The 19,315-nt window shown below is 31.1% G+C and overlaps 3 protein-coding genes across 4 annotated transcripts; 1 reads left to right on the forward strand and 2 right to left on the reverse strand.

Annotated features, from left to right (window-relative positions):
* Window positions 1-1,090: 1,090 nt before the first annotated feature.
* LOC126851427 (uncharacterized) lies at window positions 1,091-12,796 on the reverse strand. Of its 2 annotated transcripts, none has more exons than XM_050595395.1 (6): window positions 12,673-12,796; window positions 6,074-6,288; window positions 2,839-2,971; window positions 2,399-2,532; window positions 1,987-2,188; window positions 1,091-1,641 (listed from the first exon to the last, which is right to left on the reverse strand). In XM_050595395.1, the coding sequence occupies exons 2-6, from the start codon at window positions 6,266-6,268 to the stop codon at window positions 1,526-1,528; spliced, it is 780 nt and encodes a 259-aa protein (XP_050451352.1). In that variant the 5' UTR covers window positions 6,269-6,288; window positions 12,673-12,796; the 3' UTR covers window positions 1,091-1,525. The 2 variants fall into 2 exon arrangements, with proteins under 2 accessions (XP_050451352.1, XP_050451351.1); XM_050595394.1 differs by lacking the exon at window positions 12,673-12,796 and adding an exon at window positions 11,198-11,478.
* LOC126851386 (vacuolar protein sorting-associated protein 53 homolog) lies at window positions 12,714-16,827 on the forward strand. The gene is made up of 13 exons (XM_050595304.1): window positions 12,714-12,932; window positions 13,279-13,679; window positions 13,788-13,908; window positions 13,991-14,127; window positions 14,215-14,644; window positions 14,727-15,073; window positions 15,151-15,306; window positions 15,378-15,503; window positions 15,625-15,703; window positions 15,820-15,968; window positions 16,040-16,205; window positions 16,284-16,430; window positions 16,510-16,827. Exons 1-13 carry the CDS (start codon window positions 12,846-12,848, stop codon window positions 16,669-16,671), a joined length of 2,508 nt encoding a protein of 835 aa, XP_050451261.1. The 5' UTR covers window positions 12,714-12,845; the 3' UTR covers window positions 16,672-16,827.
* LOC126851431 (60S ribosomal protein L7a) lies at window positions 16,823-18,941 on the reverse strand. The gene is made up of 6 exons (XM_050595400.1): window positions 18,782-18,941; window positions 18,153-18,267; window positions 17,919-18,068; window positions 17,595-17,815; window positions 17,261-17,383; window positions 16,823-17,057 (listed from the first exon to the last, which is right to left on the reverse strand). Exons 1-6 carry the CDS (start codon window positions 18,794-18,796, stop codon window positions 16,875-16,877), a joined length of 807 nt encoding a protein of 268 aa, XP_050451357.1. The 5' UTR covers window positions 18,797-18,941; the 3' UTR covers window positions 16,823-16,874.
* Between the last annotated feature and the right edge of the window lie 374 nt (window positions 18,942-19,315).

Below are 19,315 nucleotides of genomic sequence, written 5' to 3' on the forward strand. Positions count from 1 at the left end.
GCTGCCGCAGTGTTTTTCAAGCTTGCTTCTTTAGTAAAAGACACTGAAGAAAATTGTCATATAATTTTTCCGTACGTCCCATTTCATTGATATTCTTCAGTTTATTATACGTGAAATATACCAAGAAATGAAAGTAAAAATGGCCTTAGTAGTACATTTGTGATTACTGTGTAACTTGTCATTCGTTGCATTATTACATAATCTGTAATATAAAATATTAATTTATTAAAGTGGAAAAAACAGTTTATAAAGATATCTTTATATACTAACACAAATAAAGAATCTAAATATGAAGTCACTGTACTTGACTTATGCCATTCTTGCTTTGAATTTCTTATGTATAATGTTTTCTACGGAGCACTAATAAGAGCTCCGAATTAATGATGAAATGATGTTTGTTCTAATATCTATGTTCTATTTTACGCGGGAAAAAGGTTGTCGCCTTGCTAAATTATTGTCGGAAAGTTGATTTCTTCGATATTATCGAACATCGGGATGAAACGGGATGTATAACATAAGAAATTGTTTTACGCGTGATACAAGTTAAGCATTGAAATTAGTTCTATTTTTATTATAATCCTAATGAATTAAAGGAGAGAAAAAAAAAACATTGTTTCCATAAAGAAAAAATTTATTAAGGAAAAATGAGAAGATGATATCGAGAAATTTGATTTTTTTTTTTTTTTTTAAAGAGAAAATGTTAAACTGATTCAACGGATTGTAAAGCGTTTTTTTATGGTCATCAATTTTTATGGAAATGAGAGCACAATAACAAAAATGCATTTGCTAGCTTAAAAAACATTGTATTTCCCCAGCGGCGAGGCGAGAGTAGATGAAATGTTATACTACGCGTATCGGAAAACTATATCGTTTTTCAAAGTAATATATAAATTACAATTTACAACAGTATATCAATATAACAGAGTATCTCACAATAACGGTATTATAGATTGGATCTTCACTTGTGTGTTTCACAATAAAGTATTTCATTTTAACGTGGAATAAACTCTGATTCTTTAAAAAATATATTAATTAAGTTAACAATATGTATAATATATATTTTATTATATTATGTGTATTATGCGTCAAATTTTTTGTTTGTTATGAAACAAAGATATTTCGCGAAAATATTTCTGCACACAGATTTTATTACTCTGTTTCAACTGTCAGATAAAAATTCTAAAATTTATATATCATGTAATAAGTAGATGCGCGTATACGAAAGAAAGAGACATAGCTTTCCGACACACCTGCCGAATATTCGGACATTTCCTTCTCATGAGAATTGATATGTTTCGCAAGATAGACGACGCTCGTTATAAGCAATAATCGAAAATAGCGCGCACGAAGAAGCCGCGTCTATGAGTTTACAAAACTTCTGCAAAGACAATAAAACCGCTGCCCCCGTGTGTATTTCGATATATCGAAGGAAGACATTGTGATTGTTCGATCTTATGTTCATCGCCTTAATATCCTTACGATTAAGTATGTTACAGCCGAATTATTCTAGAGCAATTGACTTTTATTAAGGAATAAACTCGTGCATCGCGTTTAATATGCACAGTATTGTAGATAGCATTAGTTCTCGTGCGAGAATTGTCGCGGAAGACGTGATCATATCCGACGCTGGTATAATTTGCACTGAAAACAAATTTCACGTAGAAAGAAAAATTATTTATAATTATCGTTAACAACTTATAGGAAATAATGTAGAATAGCTCTGGCTTACACGAAGTAAATACAAGCAAAGCGCAGAGAAAAATTTCAACAAATATTTTCATAATTGAAATGCGTGTCAATCTTTATTTTAGTTTTTTTTTTTTTTAAGTAATTTTAGATCTATTTTTATAGGTGTGATCGTTTCTCGTATAAAAAACTGAGACATATATTTTTTTAGATAAAAAATTATTGATATCATAATGCTCCAAATGTTTGTAGATGTTAATATTTATTTGATTTTTTTTTTTTAATATTCTAAAAACTTACCTGACACCGCCTTTGTCTTAATATCAGCAAATTTCTCGTGCTGCATGGGGAAATCGGGTATCGTTGCCCGACAGCTGATCTCCAAATATCCATTTTCCCCGGCATGCAACGCAGAAACTTCCACCTTCAACCTGGCGGTGGCAGACATCAGATAGTTCTTATGATACGTATGCGGATAGTGATTCACTAAAGAAATATCCACCTGGCGAAATCAGCAATAAAAAAAAATGCAATTGAGTGCAAGAATTTTTCTAGAAATATTTGAGAATTTGAATGTAACAGTTCTCATTTACAAGCAGGTATTTTGAAAAAACTTTTTTGAGAAATTATGTTAATTGTCTGCATATATATATATATATATATATATATATATATATATATATATATAATCATATTTTAATTTGTTCTTTACCTCTTTGCCATTTATAAACCATGTTATGTAAGGAACTGGATATGCGGCCGAGGAGGTACAATTTGCCTCCAGGCTCTCACCAACCACATACATGTTCTTTTTAAATGTAATCTTAGGATTCGCACTCTGTGGACCTAGAAGAAATTATACAAAATATATAGAGAGATACTTGATGTAATTAAATATCTATAACTAATAATAATATTAACACAAATTTTGATACTTAGATTTTAATTCGCATACAAGTTTTCTATCACAGATGTGATAATAAATTCCATGTTAAAAATTTATTAAGATTATTTCAGTTAAATCGATATCAATATCACACTTAGTTAAATTGCTGTTCATTAAAAATAATATAATCCCAAAATTATAATGATTAATAATATCATTAACAAGAAGATGCATAGTTTTTGTATAAATTCAACATTTTCACTCACGTATCACTTTCATATCTACAGGATCAGCACCTGCGGTATAAATGGGCGTTGTCATAGTGACCTCGCAGGTATAAGATCCGGAAGTGTCGAAATGTACATTATGCAGTTTGATTGTCGTGCCATTTCTCGAATGCTGGAAAAGAATAACGATATTGTAGCACTTTATAATAATATACAGCGCAATTTTGTGTAAGTGCAATTAAGTGGCAAGTAAGAGCCAAAGCGCTGGTATTGGCGCGCAAACTTATTTGTCAATTTTCTCACTTAATCCCGCTTAATTGTTAATACTCTGAGTTAATACTCTATTGCTGTTATTTGTGTGCGTGTATATGCGTGCGCGTCACACGCCGTTTAATCAAGATCATATACTTTTTACAATTAGATTGAATAGTACACGTGAATAGTACAAGTGACAAATTCTACAGAGACAACTTAAATACGCAAATTATGTTTAAGTTACTTACGAGACGCGTAGTTTTTCATATTCCGCAGCCTCTTTTTTCCCTCGGATCCTTCAAATTTAATAATCAAGCAAAGAAAAGTTGTGTTTGCACAAGAGAAAACGAAACAGCATTACATATTTTTTGCTAGATGTGCCACTCTGCTTTCAAAAATATTTAAATTTGATAATAAAAAATGTAATATAATTAAAATTGGAATAAAGGCATCAAATATCTTTCCACGAATTGTTTTGTTAGAATTTATCACTTGTACTCCTTTCATGTAACCGTTTCAATTATATTGAATGGATGCATAAGTGACGAGAAACGCTTTGAAATGCTAGAAATTCAGAGCACTTTGAATAATTTAATCCTTGCTCTGCCACTTTGTTTTAGTCTTGTTATATGTCATAAATTATCTTGTTATTATCTCGTAAATTATCTATCTGCTTTTAAAGAATATATATAGTTAAATGCTATTATGGAAGTGGTAAAAAGGTAAATATATATTATAGAAAAAAAATTTTCAATAATTGCAAAATTAATATTTGAAGAAAAAACTCGAATAGGTAATTCGCTTTAATCTTGGGCATTATATTATCACTTATTTAATGGTGATAACATTATTGAGATGGTGATGACTAGAAGTTACATCGACCCTCAATCTCGTTATTAGCTTAAATCTGATAATTCCCAGCCTTTCCATTGTCACATCGTTATTTTTAATTATTATTTGTCATTACACACATGTGTTATAATAATCTTAAACCTATCTCGGAATAAACCTTGTGAAAAAGTCACAATTTTTGACTGTCAATACCGAATATTCGAAGAGTTCCGATAGTTTATATACAAAATATCATCGGTTACATTAATTCTTGAAAGTTTCCGCGGAAATTGAAATAGAAAATTCGAAAGTACACAGAAGAGAAAGAAGAATATTACGTAACTCATTGTCAATCAATCTGTACTTTCGGCAAAAACGAAAGCGAGAAAGAGAGTAAGAACAGATGAGAAGGCTAAGGTAAAGTATAGTAAAGTTTTTTTGCAAAGATAGCATGAAACATTTTTAACACTTACATCGTCCGTCATCAACATCTGAGAGCCTCGCAAAATGAATGTTCTATTTTTGTTACGAGAAGCCTCATTACTTATGTATGTGTCAACCTCTATACCCGCTAACAAGCATTCGTCTTCGTGACATTATGTTTCGCACATATGGGTTAGCGCAAGTATTGATTTTCCTCTTTACTTCATCTTCTCTTTCTCTCTTTTTTTTTTCTTTTTTAATAGATCACCCATGTGTGCGTTACGCTTCCGTCGCTTGGGCATCAAAAAAATTTACGAAGGAAATTGCGCTTTCACGCCTTGCGTCTCGATATTGTTGGGGGAGGTATTTTATGTGACATAAAGCGTACACATACGTAAATAGCTTTGCTTTATGTCGATACATAAAGGCTACGCCTTGAATAAATGCGTTAGCTTTACTCGCTTAAACATTAATCATAGCGAAAGATAGGGGAGGACTCTGGATATCCAACGTGCGTTATCGAGGGCGTTCTAGTTATTTTTGGACTTTTGTTTACAACGGACAGTTTTTCTTATAGATCGACGCGATGGATATGTAAATTATATTTTCACCTATACATCGCCGTCACGTAATAATGTCAGACGACAAGTTAAAAAAAAACATCGTTTCATTACGTAAACAAGAATGTGATATAAGAAAAAATATAAACAAGCGCATACAAAATATATTTAATACTTAGTAAGCTAAGAGAAATTAACTAATAACTACTTTATTATTAATTTGATAAATCTATAAACTTTTGTTCATGAAATAAAACATTATTGCATTATGTAATAATCAAAATTTAAAATATACAGCAAAGCAAAAATATACAGCAATAAAAACAAGATACATTTAAATTAAAAAATTAAAAATAACGCACGCGCGCAAGCATAGAAATTAAAATAAATTAAAATAAGTTCAAAATTAAGCAATACTATTTATGGAGATCTGAAAAAAAGGAATTTATAACATATTTCGAAAGATTTGTTTATTTTAAAACAATAATTTACGAATCATTTATATTCTTCGAATCATATTGCAAAAAAATAAAATTGCCGAATTGTCAGAATATGCAATCGTTTAATTGGACAAAACTTTCGTCAAGACTGATACAAATACTCAACTTCCTAAAAATAGAAATTTCATAAATATTCATGTTCTAAACTTACAGAGATATGTTTGACTGTGGATAAATTGAGATGCAAAGGTCAATGCACATTTCAGTCGTGCAAATTTCGCGTAAACTTTATATAAAAGTGTTATCATACCTGCACGCCTGTTATAATGTGAGATACGCTGTTGAGATAATTATGGACTTTAAAGTATGCCAGAGTATTAAAATATCCAATATATTTATCCAATATAATTATATCCAATATATTTATTTATGATTCTTTATATTGGAATATATATATTTATTTGGTAAAGAATAAGTCAGATAAGTTAATTTATATTTATAAAATCAACCATTATATTTTTTATTAACACTGTAAAATTTACATTATGCAATTTTTCTCTCATCGGAAATAAATAAGTTACATTATCTTTTACCCTTCTTTTGTTAATTCTGTCCTTTGCAGATAATTCACACGCCTTTCAAAAAAATAATGGCAATTGTAGTGAAAAAAAAATAAATAAAATAAAATAAAATTCTTAAGAGCTCGTGCACTAAGAAAATATGTGTCTTAAAAATCTAACTCTTTGTGTATTATTTTTCGCTCACCTCCAGCCTTGCGCCGTCGATATGCGGCATTGTGATATACGGCGGTATTCTTTCCTTTATATATTGAAATATCCTCTTCTCGTCTTTCATAAATTCTATTTTGTGCAGCAAGTCGTCCGGGACAGTATGGTTGCAGACTAAAGTAGCTGTTTCGCCATACGTTATGTACTTCGGCGCAATCAACTGGACCTTCATGTGATCTGCCAGCGTCGTGTCTGAAAATCATGCAATCTCTGTTAGTGTGTGCACACTATCGTATAATTCCGACAACTGACATGAGAAACGCTACTTGAGCAAAATATTATTAGAAAATTCCACTGACAAGAATCCTAGAACGTGACGGTTTTCTCATTCATATTTTTATTAGTGACAATGCGAATATGTATCGAATAAGACCAAGGATTGAAAATTCATTTAGCCATTTGCATATTTTGTCATTCGTCTTGTCTATATTTCCTTATTTTATAAATTAAAATGAAAATATTAAGACCCGTCGAAAAATCATTGTATAATAACAAGAGTAAGCAAAATTTTTATAAAACCACGTTGAGTATATATTTTATGTATTTTATGAATTATACGATATTCAGTTAGAATCGACTAGGCGATAAAGTTAATTTGAAGGATATCGTAATCCATAAACCTATATTAAATCACATAAATGTTTTTCATGCGTGTAACTAGATCTCAAATATAAACGAGATTTAATCGAAAATTTAATCACTAAAACCTATAATTTCATATCCTTGCATCCATAAAGTTTAATTTCTAAAGATTTTAGATCTGAATCACTTATAACTATAAAATTATTAACACTTTAATATTTCTACAAGAAAAAAAGATGAGTTTTAAATTGATAATGGAATTTATGAATGAAATAAAATCGGAAGAATCCCTGCGATATTTTATTAAAGAGATTATGCATTTTTTATTTCCAACTATCGTATTACGCTTGCAAAGCTATATTATATATGAAATAAAATATAACAAAATATCAGATCGCGTTGCTTGGCATTTCGATTAAACGCTGCCGAGGCATTGCGTTCGATTATCGTTCAGCAATGGCATTGATGCGACAACGAGAGGACAGAGAACGGATTAATTTAGCGGGACGGGAAGAGAAAATGGAGAGTCTTCGGCCGACCGTAACTACTTGTGGCGGTCTGCCCTGTTGCTGGGAGGTATTACTGTATCGATCAGAGTGAAAACCCGCGTTACCGTCGCACGCATCGTATATTATTTCGCGACATTTTGAGATGAGAAGCCTACTTTCAAGGATTATCGAGATTGATCGTGTCGACAGATAATACTAATGGTATGCGATTTTCTACACGCGTGTCCATATTTCAACGGACACTTAAAGCTGAGCGGTTGACATTATGTCTCGTTGTAAATTCTAACAATTGGGATTCATCGGCTTTCCATACATGACGTTATGTTGCGCGAAATAATAGTACAAGTCAATATTAGATCATCAAGAGAGAATATAAACGATGACAATAGATTTTAAGAAATATATAAAGATAATTTAACTTTGATATATACTAAAATGATACATTTTTTTCTATTCAAAGTAATTAAATTAAATTTTATTTATTAATTTTATTTATTAAATTAAATTAAATTTTACATTAAAAATTTTCATATGAACGCTTTTATTTTTACAGATTTTGTGAAAAGAATCTGGCTTATATTATTCTTTCGCTTCTGATTTTCGAAAAGCAATTGAGAGCACATTATGTTAAAACATAAAAGTAAAGCTTTCTACTAAAGTTTTCATTCTTGAAGAAAAAATATCGTAATATCTAAATGTCACGTGTCATGAGAGAATCCTAAAGATATTTAATTCATAATCGTTAAAATATTTCTTTTATATATGTAGTATTAAGGTAAACACTTTGCATAAATATAATTGGCTCGATAAATAATCGGATAATTAGCTTGTGGCACAATAGCTCTTAAAGTCGCACTATTCAAATGATTGAAAAAGCGATTGTATTTTCAGCTGTTCCAATTAAACCGATTTGTTGACCTTTTTGATTAAATTGAATTCACGATTTAATGCATTGTATTTCTGATGCCTAATTAATTTAAATCAAAAATATATGTCTCTTTGCATATACTTTTTGCTCTGTGGACATTAGATTTGTCAGACTGCAAAAAATTGCTTTAAATTTTGAACTTTTTGCATTCAGTGATAAACTTTTTTATGGAACATGAATATGTTTATCTTGAGTATGGTTTCTTATTTCTTCCATGCATATGCTGTACTATTATATAATTTTGATTGTATTCTAAAAATGAAAAAAAAACTTTTTATTCTCTTCATCTCTTTTCCTTTCTAGATAATGAAAGAAAATTATGTACAACTTTTAAAGTTAAACGAATGAAAGGTTTCCCAAATTTCTTAATTATTAAATTTTAATAATTTGTGTGATTAGCGAAACTATTTCCGACTTATTATGAAATTCAGATAATTATCGGTGATTCGAGAATCGCGAGCAAGCCATTGCGAACAACTTGTCGAAATTGCAGAATTTCGGAGAGTTGAAATTTTGTGATTAACGATTAAGATAGCGCTAAAGCATTGTCAAGAGCTTTTGTCTGTTGAATTTTCGAGAAGCTGCATTTCCTACAATATTACCGTTCATATCGAGCAAATGTAGTTCTAGTTTCGCGGTAATTGACTTGTTACAAAGTTTCTATTCGTAACCAAAACGTTCTTATGTTCACTCCTAATATATTATCGATTTATTATCTAGGATCAGCAGAAAATGGTTTATTTGAATTGATATATACATATTTATCCGTTTCTTTTTTAGTAAAAATTTCTCTCAAAAAAAGATCATTTTCATTTTTCATTTTCATTATTCAGTCTACAATCATTAATATTTACTATGCACATTGTTTCAGTTTGCATAAATTAGGTCAGATTGAGTCACGTCAGTCTATTCTGAGAATTGTCTTGATTTATCGCACTTTGTGACAAAAACATGATATAAAAATGCGTAGTAACGCTAAATGTCGATCGACTACGTTCGAGTTTCGTTCATACTTCGTATTGACATATCATGTGGGTGACGATCATTGAGAATTTGTATTGAATGTAATAATGCATTGTAATAATTCTACGTGGATGGTATGAATGATAGAAGCGTTCATGTTCCTGAAATAAAGAAGTTTATATTATTTTTTTATTCAATGTTACATTAAAAAAGCGCGCGAGTGAGTGGTTATTCGGATGTTAAATTTCCTGCGAGACAAAAAAAAGTAACATTTTTAAAAATTGACATACTAAATTTCTTAAACATGTAAAAAAAGATTTATTAACACTTATTGGATCTCAAATGATTCTTTGTATCGTGCTGTTATTTATCGAAGGAAGAAATTGATCGCTTTGAAAACATAAATCCGCATGACACCATTCTCTCGCCTTTAATTATTATTATCTGATTATTATTATCTGAATTAAATTCCAAATTTTGAAAGCAATATTTATATAACTTATATATAAAAAGAAACTGGTGCAAACTTTATTATTATCCGAGCAAATACTATTTTTAGATTCATGTTGCTCTCACGATGACTAATCGAAATGAATATAATATCAAATAAGCACATATGAGACACTTGTGTATGTGCGCTAACGACGTTGCTTCATATACTCTCCGGAAAATGTCCCATGAAACATGGCGTAGAATTATTCTTCCTCACGGAAACATGGGATTCTGAACAATTAAGCTGAGACATGTGTCACACATCACAAAGTGCAAAGTGTAATATTGTCAGAGTATTAAATTGTAAAAGGAATAAGTCGCAGCATCCAACGATCGTCAACTGAAACAATGCAACAACTAACGAATATTGCAAAACATAGCTAATGTAATATTATTAATTTTGAAACAAAAAAAAAAAAAAATTATTTATGTCGACTTCTTACGATAAAAGAAATCAGGATCCAAAAATTCGAAAGTTTTAAACGGTATAATTCTCTCTCCCTGTTTTATGCCGCGTTTTCATGAGTCGTGAATTACGTTTTAGTAGATTACGACTCGTATAAACATGCTATCGTAAAAATCGCCTGTGACATCAACACCCCCAGTGATCGGATCAAATCGATTTTTGGGTTTTTCAGCACAGAATATCGGTCTATAATAAATTGAACAATAATGATATCTCTTCAATTTTTTTAATTTGTACCAAACGGTACCTGGGCTTTATAATCCGACGTTTAGATGAATATACAGAGATCGTAATATATGAGCAAGTAGCACCTTAATGAATTTCTGAGGCTTTCGACATACACAGCTTTTTTAATCTATTCTGTAAACTAGATGCGCGGAGAAAAATTCCATGTGAAAAATTCATGCTTTCCACTAAGCGTGGAAAAAAATAAAGCGAGCACGACAACGTGATTCATGTTCGTGATTTACGCCTCTTAGGAACGCGATTTTAAAATAAAAATATAGTTATTTTTACACGATTAATAAGACAAGATCCATCCGCCAAGATGTTATTAAACCCTATCGGAGGAAATTCTTATTTACGGACGTGCCGATCGATCCTTTTTCAAAAATATCGACACGCAATAATAGACGGACAAAAATAAAAGCGCACGCAGCTTCTCGTAATAGCCGAACATACAAATCGTTTTAACAGAAACTTATTCTGCATTTAATTAAACAAATCAATCTGTCAAACGGAAAAATTAATCTGACGCTCAAGACATTTAATGTTAAATTGCCAAGACGTTTAATGGCAAAAGAAAGAAGGGAGAAAGATGGCGGTCAATAAAATTTTCATTCAGGAAAAGTAGTAAACAAAATTAATCGGCAAATCGAACAGACGATACATCCTAAACGATCTTAAAACGAAAGAGTTTGTTTTTCGAGCGTAGCTCGGGTCATAGCGGTGAGCTCACGCCCGATGAGTGGCATCCGCCGAGGAATTTTCGCTCGGCTGCAGTGCGATCATCCCTTGTTGCAACGAGTCCTCGACCCAAAGACACAAAGGACGAGGAGAAAGGATACACACGGGGAAGGCGGGACACGCGCGCAGCAGGGAGATTGTCGATTGATGTTATTCAGGGGGACGAAGGTACGCGAGCGCACGGATGACACTTACATGGAAATAATTGCAAAATGTACACAAGGAGGATTTTTCTCCAGTGACCGGCGGCCGGACGCATGTCTCGCTTTCTACAGGTCGGGGTATCGCTTCTACAACGTGCACGTTAATATCTGTTGCTCACTACGTAGCGAGGCGAAGGCGAAGGCGAAGGCGAGGCGAGGCGAGGCGAGGCGAGGCGAGGCGAGGCGGAGGTACGGAAGAAAGAGGCGTGCGTGTCTACGTTTGTACAAAGTGTGCCTTTAAAAACTACGACGCGACTTCGTATATGCCGGGAGTCGGCGCTACAACTGAGCCCTTCGATCGTTCGACCGACCCGCTCCCGTTCGACCGACCTCACCTCCCCTCCGCCCCCTCCGCCCTCCCTCTCCCCCATCCCCCCAACGACCGAAGGGAGCGACGCGAGACGTCGCGGCGCCCGCACGAGGCAGTCCACCGACTTCCGATTTATCAAGGAATGCCGGGTTTTGATTGCGCGTGCGATCGCATCGCAAAGAAAGCCAATGAAAATATGGTTTTCGTTTAAATATAAAAAGGGTCATTGACCCATTGCGTGAAAATGAGCGAACGACGTGCGCATTATTCATGGGAACTCGAATCTGTAAATTTTTCATTGTCCGAAAATAGAAATCGACTTCGAATGAATGTTTCTCGAGATCTTTTTCGTTTCCATCTATTCACTTTAATATTATTCTTATGATGAGAATGATAAACTCTTGTATGAAATTCTCTAATAAACAAGAAGTAGCTCACGTTATTTTTGTAAAATATATATTATAATAATTATTATATAAAAAGAATTTCATTATTAATTTTACATTTCTATTCTTACCCGAGAAAGTATAAGAGTATTGAATGTATATATATGTATATATGTACATAGTAACAAATTTCATATAAGATTTTAAAGAATGGAATGTGTGCTTTTTTATTTCTCGCGGTTCTGTAATAAATGCCGAATTTATTTAAAATAATAAGAATTAGAGATATATAGAATATAAATTAAGTAAATTTTTAAAGAGAATAATAAGAAATAGAGATATTAGAAATAATAAAAGATTGTGTATATAAATATGAAATTATATTAATATTAAGGAACAGCTAATGCAAATTATAAATAAAATTTCAAATTAAATTTTTTGTTTGAAAAGGTTAAAAAAAAATTGAAAAATTTAGTAAAATGCAGGAAGAGAGAATTTGTTTTCAGAATCATTTATGGAATTTATAAATAAGAGATAAGAGATAAAAATTTTTATTATTATTATAACTTCTATGAAAAATATGTATGAATAAAATTTTCCAGAAGTCAAAAATTGATCATTTTTATTTTTTGTAAATTTCTTAATTTTAGGATTCGAATTTTAGACATAGACAGATATATTGATATTAAAATTAAGAAATTTACAATAAATGGAATTGATTTGCTTGATTTCTGAGAAGATCATATCGCATAGCGTAATCGATCAGTTTACCATAGTGTCGTGACAACTACTCGTGCCTGATTCGTGTAAACGTCATTAAATATGTCTCATCCATAGACATATGTATACAATGGTTTCATCTGCCACCTTGTCACAATTCGCACGCACGAATAAAGTGTAACGAAATGTTTACGTGAGGTATATTCTTGTCCCTTCGCAGCACAATGGAAAATCACGAGGAGGATGATTTAGAGGAATTGCGGTCTACGATCTATACATTTCCACCGAATGTGCAGAATGTGATCGAACAGGTTAGGACTTAGTTGTCAAACTGTCGCCCTCGATGACAGCTTACGATGGTTTCTTTTTTTGTCGACATTTTTCAGACGTTCGTCTTTTTTGCGATTAGATTTGATGCGAATGCGATGATCTCTTTGAAATTCCAGCAAAATTTACTCATTATTATCATATTGATCTCTTTTGTATGAAATGTAATAATTCTTACATTGAATAAAAAAATTTACTTAATTTATATCTGTCTTTTTTTGAGCAGCAGTTACTTTGACATTTTACATGCAATTTATTATAAATAATTACATATAATATAGTTAAATATAAAATGCAATTTTATAGCATTTTTAACGTTACCTCTCTTAGGTCTTGCCTAGTACCGATCCATTAGACCAATCCAATTTCAATGTGGTGGATTATATAAATTCTTTATTCCCTACGGAACAATCTTTGTCAAACATTGATGATGTAGTGAATGATATGGAACTTAAAATATATAATATTGATAAAGATATACGATCAGTCGTACGTGGTCAGACAAATGTAGGTCAAGATGGTAGAGCAGCATTAGAAGATGCACAAAAAGTGATAAGGCAATTATTTGTCGATATAAAAGACATAAAAGATAAAGCGGAACAGTCAGAAGAAGTAGTCAAAGAAATCACAAGAGATATCAAGCAACTGGATTTTGCTAAGAGAAATCTTACTGCCTCAATAACAGCACTGAATCATTTGCACATGCTTGTAGAAGGAGTAGATACTTTGAAGTATATATATTATGCAAAACATTAAAAATATTATATATATTTAAATATTATTTAAATATTATTGTTGTAAATTACAAATCTATTGTATATTTTTTTTTATTAATCTAGAGTATTGACGCAAAAAAAACAATATGGAGAAATTATCTTACCATTACAAGCAGTGATGGAAGTGATGCAACATTTTAACAGCTATATGGATATACCACAATTGAAGCAATTATCTGATCAAGTAAGAATATAAATTATATTCTTGATAATAAATAGAATTTTTCTTTTTAATATGTTCCTCTTTGTCTAAAAAAAAAAAAAAGGAACATCAGATTCATGTTGAATTGGCTCAGCAGATTACAACAGATTTCAAACAAGCTTTTTCAGGCCAAAATCCAAAGCATTTCAATCAGTTAACAGAGGGATGTTTGGTATTATCGGTATTAGATCCTAAAGTAAAGTATGTATATTAAATATTTGTGATATTTAAATTAATATTAATAAAAATATCAGAATTATTAATATTTTATGTATTATTTCTTAAAAGGAAAGATCTGCTTATCTGGTTTGTAAATATCCAATTGCAAGAGTACGCACATTTGTTTGATGAAAATCAGGATTTTGCTTGGTTGGATAAAATAGATCGAAGATATGCATGGATCAAGAAACATCTACTCGATTTTGAATCCAAGTTTGGTACAATCTTTCCCCAAGATTGGGAGATTTCCGAACGTATAGCTGTACAATTCTGCCATGTTACACGTGAAGATCTTACTAAATTGATGAACAAGAGACGTAATGAAATAGATGTTAAATTGTTGCTTTACGCAATTCAAAGAACCAGTAACTTCGAGTCATTGCTGGCAAAACGTTTTACCGGAAGTACTTTAGAAACTGTCGATGCTAAGAGTGCAATAGTCAATAATGATGTAACTGAAAAAGTCCCAGGGAATCCTTTCGAAGAAGAAAGTGAGAAGGTATCAAAAAATTAATATATATAAGTTATATATATAACCTTACGTGTATATTATTAAAAATGTATATGTTTTGTAAATCTAGATCGAAACTGAAAAATCGAAACCTTCACCATTCGCAAATCTTATAGGAAAATGTTTTGAACCATACTTGAATATCTATATAGAAAGTTTAGATCGCAATTTAGCAGATCTAATGGATAAGTTCGTGTCTGATTCTAAAACGCAACCGCCAGGTGCCAAAGAATTTGATGGTATTGAAGGTCCGAGCAGTGTCTTGAGCTCGTGCGCCGATCTGTTTGTATTTTACAAGAAATGTATGTTGCAATGTACGCAACTTAGCACTGGCTTGATTATGCTGAGCCTTACAGAGATCTTCCAAAAATATCTACGGGAATATGCAGTCAAGATCTTACAGAATAATTTACCAAAGTAAATCTCAAAATATTACGTACAAACGAATAAAATTATAAAATTTATGTTTACCTATATACGTAATCGTCTTGTAGAGTCGGAGGTAATGCTGGTATCGGAACCAGCATGAGCAATATCACACGTGATTTCCGAGATCTGTCAACATCAGGCTTTATACAAAATTTCCAAAGTTTTTTGAAAGAGGGAGAAATTGCCAGATTTAGTAAAGAAGAACAATCTCGTATATGCTGGTAAGTGTATCTGTTATTAATTCATATCTGTTATAGAGCAAAATGAAAAATTATGAAAATATATTTTTCAGTATTTTAACAACAGCAGAATATTGTTTAGAGACAACACAACAATTAGAGGGAAAGCTCCGTGAGAAAACAGATAAATGCTATGCCGAGAAAATTGTTTTGTCTCAAGAACAGGATAACTTTCATAAGTATATCTCTTTATCTTTTTTCTAATTTATAATTTATTAAAAATATTTAAAAAGAACATCACATTTAAAATATATATATATATATATTGTCAAGTTATTAATTTCCGGTATTTGTTTTTAGAGTAATTTCTCACTGTATCCAATTACTAGTTCAAGATTTAGAAACAGCATGTGAATCTGCATTGACCGCTATGACTAAGGTAGATGATTTAAAAGTGTAATTTTTTTATCAGTGATATATTTTACTAGTAATAAAATTAATATTTCATTAAAATCTATTAAAATAATAATAAAAATATTCTTTTTCTTTTTTTAGGTACAATGGAGTTCTGTGGAAGTAGTAGGTGATCAAAGTAATTATGTTAATACCATAATAGCGCATCTCCGACAAACAATACCCACCATCCGAGATAGACTATCTTCTTGTCGGAAATATTTCACACAGTTTTGTCTCAAGTTCGCCAGGTAAAATATTCATATATGATATGAATTTATGTCATATTTTTTGAGATTCTATTAAATATTTTTTTTTTTAGCTCTTTTATAGCAAAATTAGTACAACAGTTATTCAAATGTAAGCCATTAAATGATGTCGGCGCAGAACAACTGTTATTAGATGTCCACATGTTAAAAACAGCTTTGTTGGATCTTCCATCAATTGGTTATCAAGTACAAAGAAAAGCTCCAGTAACATATACTAAGGTAATTCATATCATAAGATAAATAAAAGATGAATATATATAATAGATAATGTACACATTTGATGCATGTGTTATCTAGGTTGTGGTTAAAGGAATGGCAAATGCTGAAATGATTTTGAAGATTGTAATGTCATCGATTGAATCTCCTACAGACTTTGTCAAACAATGCAGAATGCACTTGCCCGATTTGCAATCCTCAGAATTCCAAAAAATTTTAGATATGAAGGTAATTTTTGAACAAAAAAGTTATAGTTTATTATATTTTTAATCAGGTAAATATCTAATGAAATTGATATATATTCCAGGGATTGAAAAAGACTGAGCAAGTTCAATTTGTTGAACAATTTAAACAACTTGAAAGCGCGAATTCTGCGCATGCTACAAAGAGTCATATAGTACATGACAGCCCAGAATATGAAGCTGGAAGAATTAAAAGACTAGAAAAACTCGTCAAGAAACGGATTTAAATATCGTAATATTTTTTCATTGTAATTGTACATATTTAACATAGGAAAAAGTTACGATAATAAAGAAACTCCTCCTCCCCTTATCCTTTATACAAAATGGAAAAATATGTGAATTTGGGAAATCTAGCTTATCGAATAAATACAAGTATAGTTGTATTTTACCGTTTATTTTTTGATATAATCTGTAAATGTGGTCAAAGAGCTTAACCTTGTTTTTGTGCAAGCTCCTTTGCTTTAGCTTTTTCCAATTTTGCTATCCTTGCTGCAGATTTACTTCCCAATAAACCACCACCCCAATGACGTCTAATTTCGTCGTATCGATCATTGAAATTCGTCTTAATAGCTTCAACAATCTTTGCAAAGTTGGCTCTATCGCCAGAATCGACCTGAAATAATATATAGCAGTGTAATATATTTTAATAAACTCGAAATAAAAGTAAAAAAATCAGATTTTTGTAAGTATGTATCAGAGAATAACTTTGGTAATCACAATTTATCATTGGATTGGCTCTTGAGTTCATCATAAAATAAAATCGCACTAAATTATAAGAATAATACAAATATAAAAAATTAATACAGCTTCACATACCTGTGTCAGAGCAATTGTTGAGCAGGTCTTGCGTCTAACTAGACGTCCCAGGCGTGCTTTACCCTTGACGATACAGTATGGTACACCCATTTTACGACACAAGGCAGGAAGGAATAAAACAATCTGCAATAATAAAAAAATAAATTATATTAGCATTATAATTATATATTTCTTTTTTTCTGTTAGAAAGCTAATAAAAATATAACTCAGATGTCATTTTTCATCCTATGAAAACAAAAATATATTTTTGATCCTCAGGTGAAGAAATTCAATTCATCATTGTTAAATAGAATTGTCATACAAAATAAATGTAATATTATAAATAAATTCCAACCTCGATAGGATCTACATCATGCGCAATAACAACCAGTTGAGCCTTCTTTTGCTCTACTAATGTGGTCACTGTGTTCGTCCCATAACGAATGACATTTGGTCGCTTTGTTGGTGTATCTTCTTTCTTTGCAATCTTTTGCTCAGCTCTTGCCTTCAATCTTGCCTTTTTCATAGCTGCTGATTCTGGTCGGTATTTTTCTAATACCTTGAACAACTGTGTAGCTAAAATATATAAAAGAAATGGTTATATTACATTGTTTTATATGTATATCATATATAAATCTTTATAAAAATGTTTCATAAAATATGTATATATAAAAGTTACCTGTTTGCTTATCTAACGTCTGTGTAAACTGGTTGATTGTTGGCGGTACTTTCAACCTCTTTTGCAACACAGCCCTTTGACGCTGAATACGAATATATTTAGGCCATCTTACAAAGCGACTGAGATCACGTGCCGGCTGAATGTCCTGCCCTAAATTTTAATAAAATTTTAAATAACTTTAAATTATATTATTAGGTTATTAACTATAAAACTAATCAAATTATTTTATGTTACCAATGCCAAAGTTGCGAGTTCGTTTTTCAAAAAGTGGGTTGGTCACTTTCTTTGGCTCAACCTTTTTAACTGCCAATGGTGGGGCAGCTACCTTCTTGCCTACTTTCTTCTTTGGCTATACATTTGAAGAAAGAAATTAAAATATAATTAATAACATTTTTACAAAATCACAAGCATACAATTTTAACAAAATATGTAACTAATAAGATGTTATATATTTTGTCTTTTATAATAAACATCTTTTCGAAAAACTCGATTAATTCAATTAATTATCTTTTTCACTTATAAGAATTTAATGTAATGATGGGAACTGTTTATACCGAATGAATGCTGATTGTTCTCTTTCGTGGTGGCGTTAAAATCTACGATTACTTTCTCCATATTTTATATTTAGGTTATAAATTATAAAAATTAATACAATGCATGATTATTCGATATTTCTCACATGTTGAGAAATATCACGCGAAACTTACAATAATGAAATAATAATAAAATCAAATCACTATGCAATAACATATTTTCATGTTATGTACTAATGAAACATGCCAAAATTTTGAACATTGATATTCTTTGCTAATAATGCCATTTGACGAAAATAATGCTCGTGCACGATAGTTCAATGATCTTACCTTCTTCTGGACCATCTTTCTGGCTAAAAATCCGAAGGATTCTTTAAATCACGCCAGATATAAAAGGCGGTACCTCGCTAAACACGACGTAAAGCACGTCGACAACGTAAAGAGAATTTCGTAGAGAGGCAGCGCCACCGAAATGATAGAGAGACGCCATTTTGACATATATACATCATCGATCATGAAGTACATGAGAGTCAAATCGATAGATCCGCTTCTAAAGTTTCGAAGAGTTCGATTGACCAATCAGAGCAAAGAAATCTTTGCTTCTTTCGTCTTGATTCAAATCAAACAATTCGAAGGAACTCACACGTTTTATGGCGGTATTTTTAAAGGTATAAAATATATCTAAATACTTATTCAGAACTACAAAAAAAAGATTAATTTTTTTTTTATATTATTTTTTTTTTATTTTTTTTTATTTTTTTTATTAATATTAAATTGAATAAGATTGCACAAGAAAAATAAAAAATAAAAAAAATAAAAAATTAATATTAAAGAATTAATATATTATTATTATTATTATTATTA

Source organism: Cataglyphis hispanica, chromosome 8 (assembly GCF_021464435.1).
Source record: "Cataglyphis hispanica isolate Lineage 1 chromosome 8, ULB_Chis1_1.0, whole genome shotgun sequence".
NCBI lineage: Eukaryota > Metazoa > Arthropoda > Insecta > Hymenoptera > Formicidae > Cataglyphis > Cataglyphis hispanica.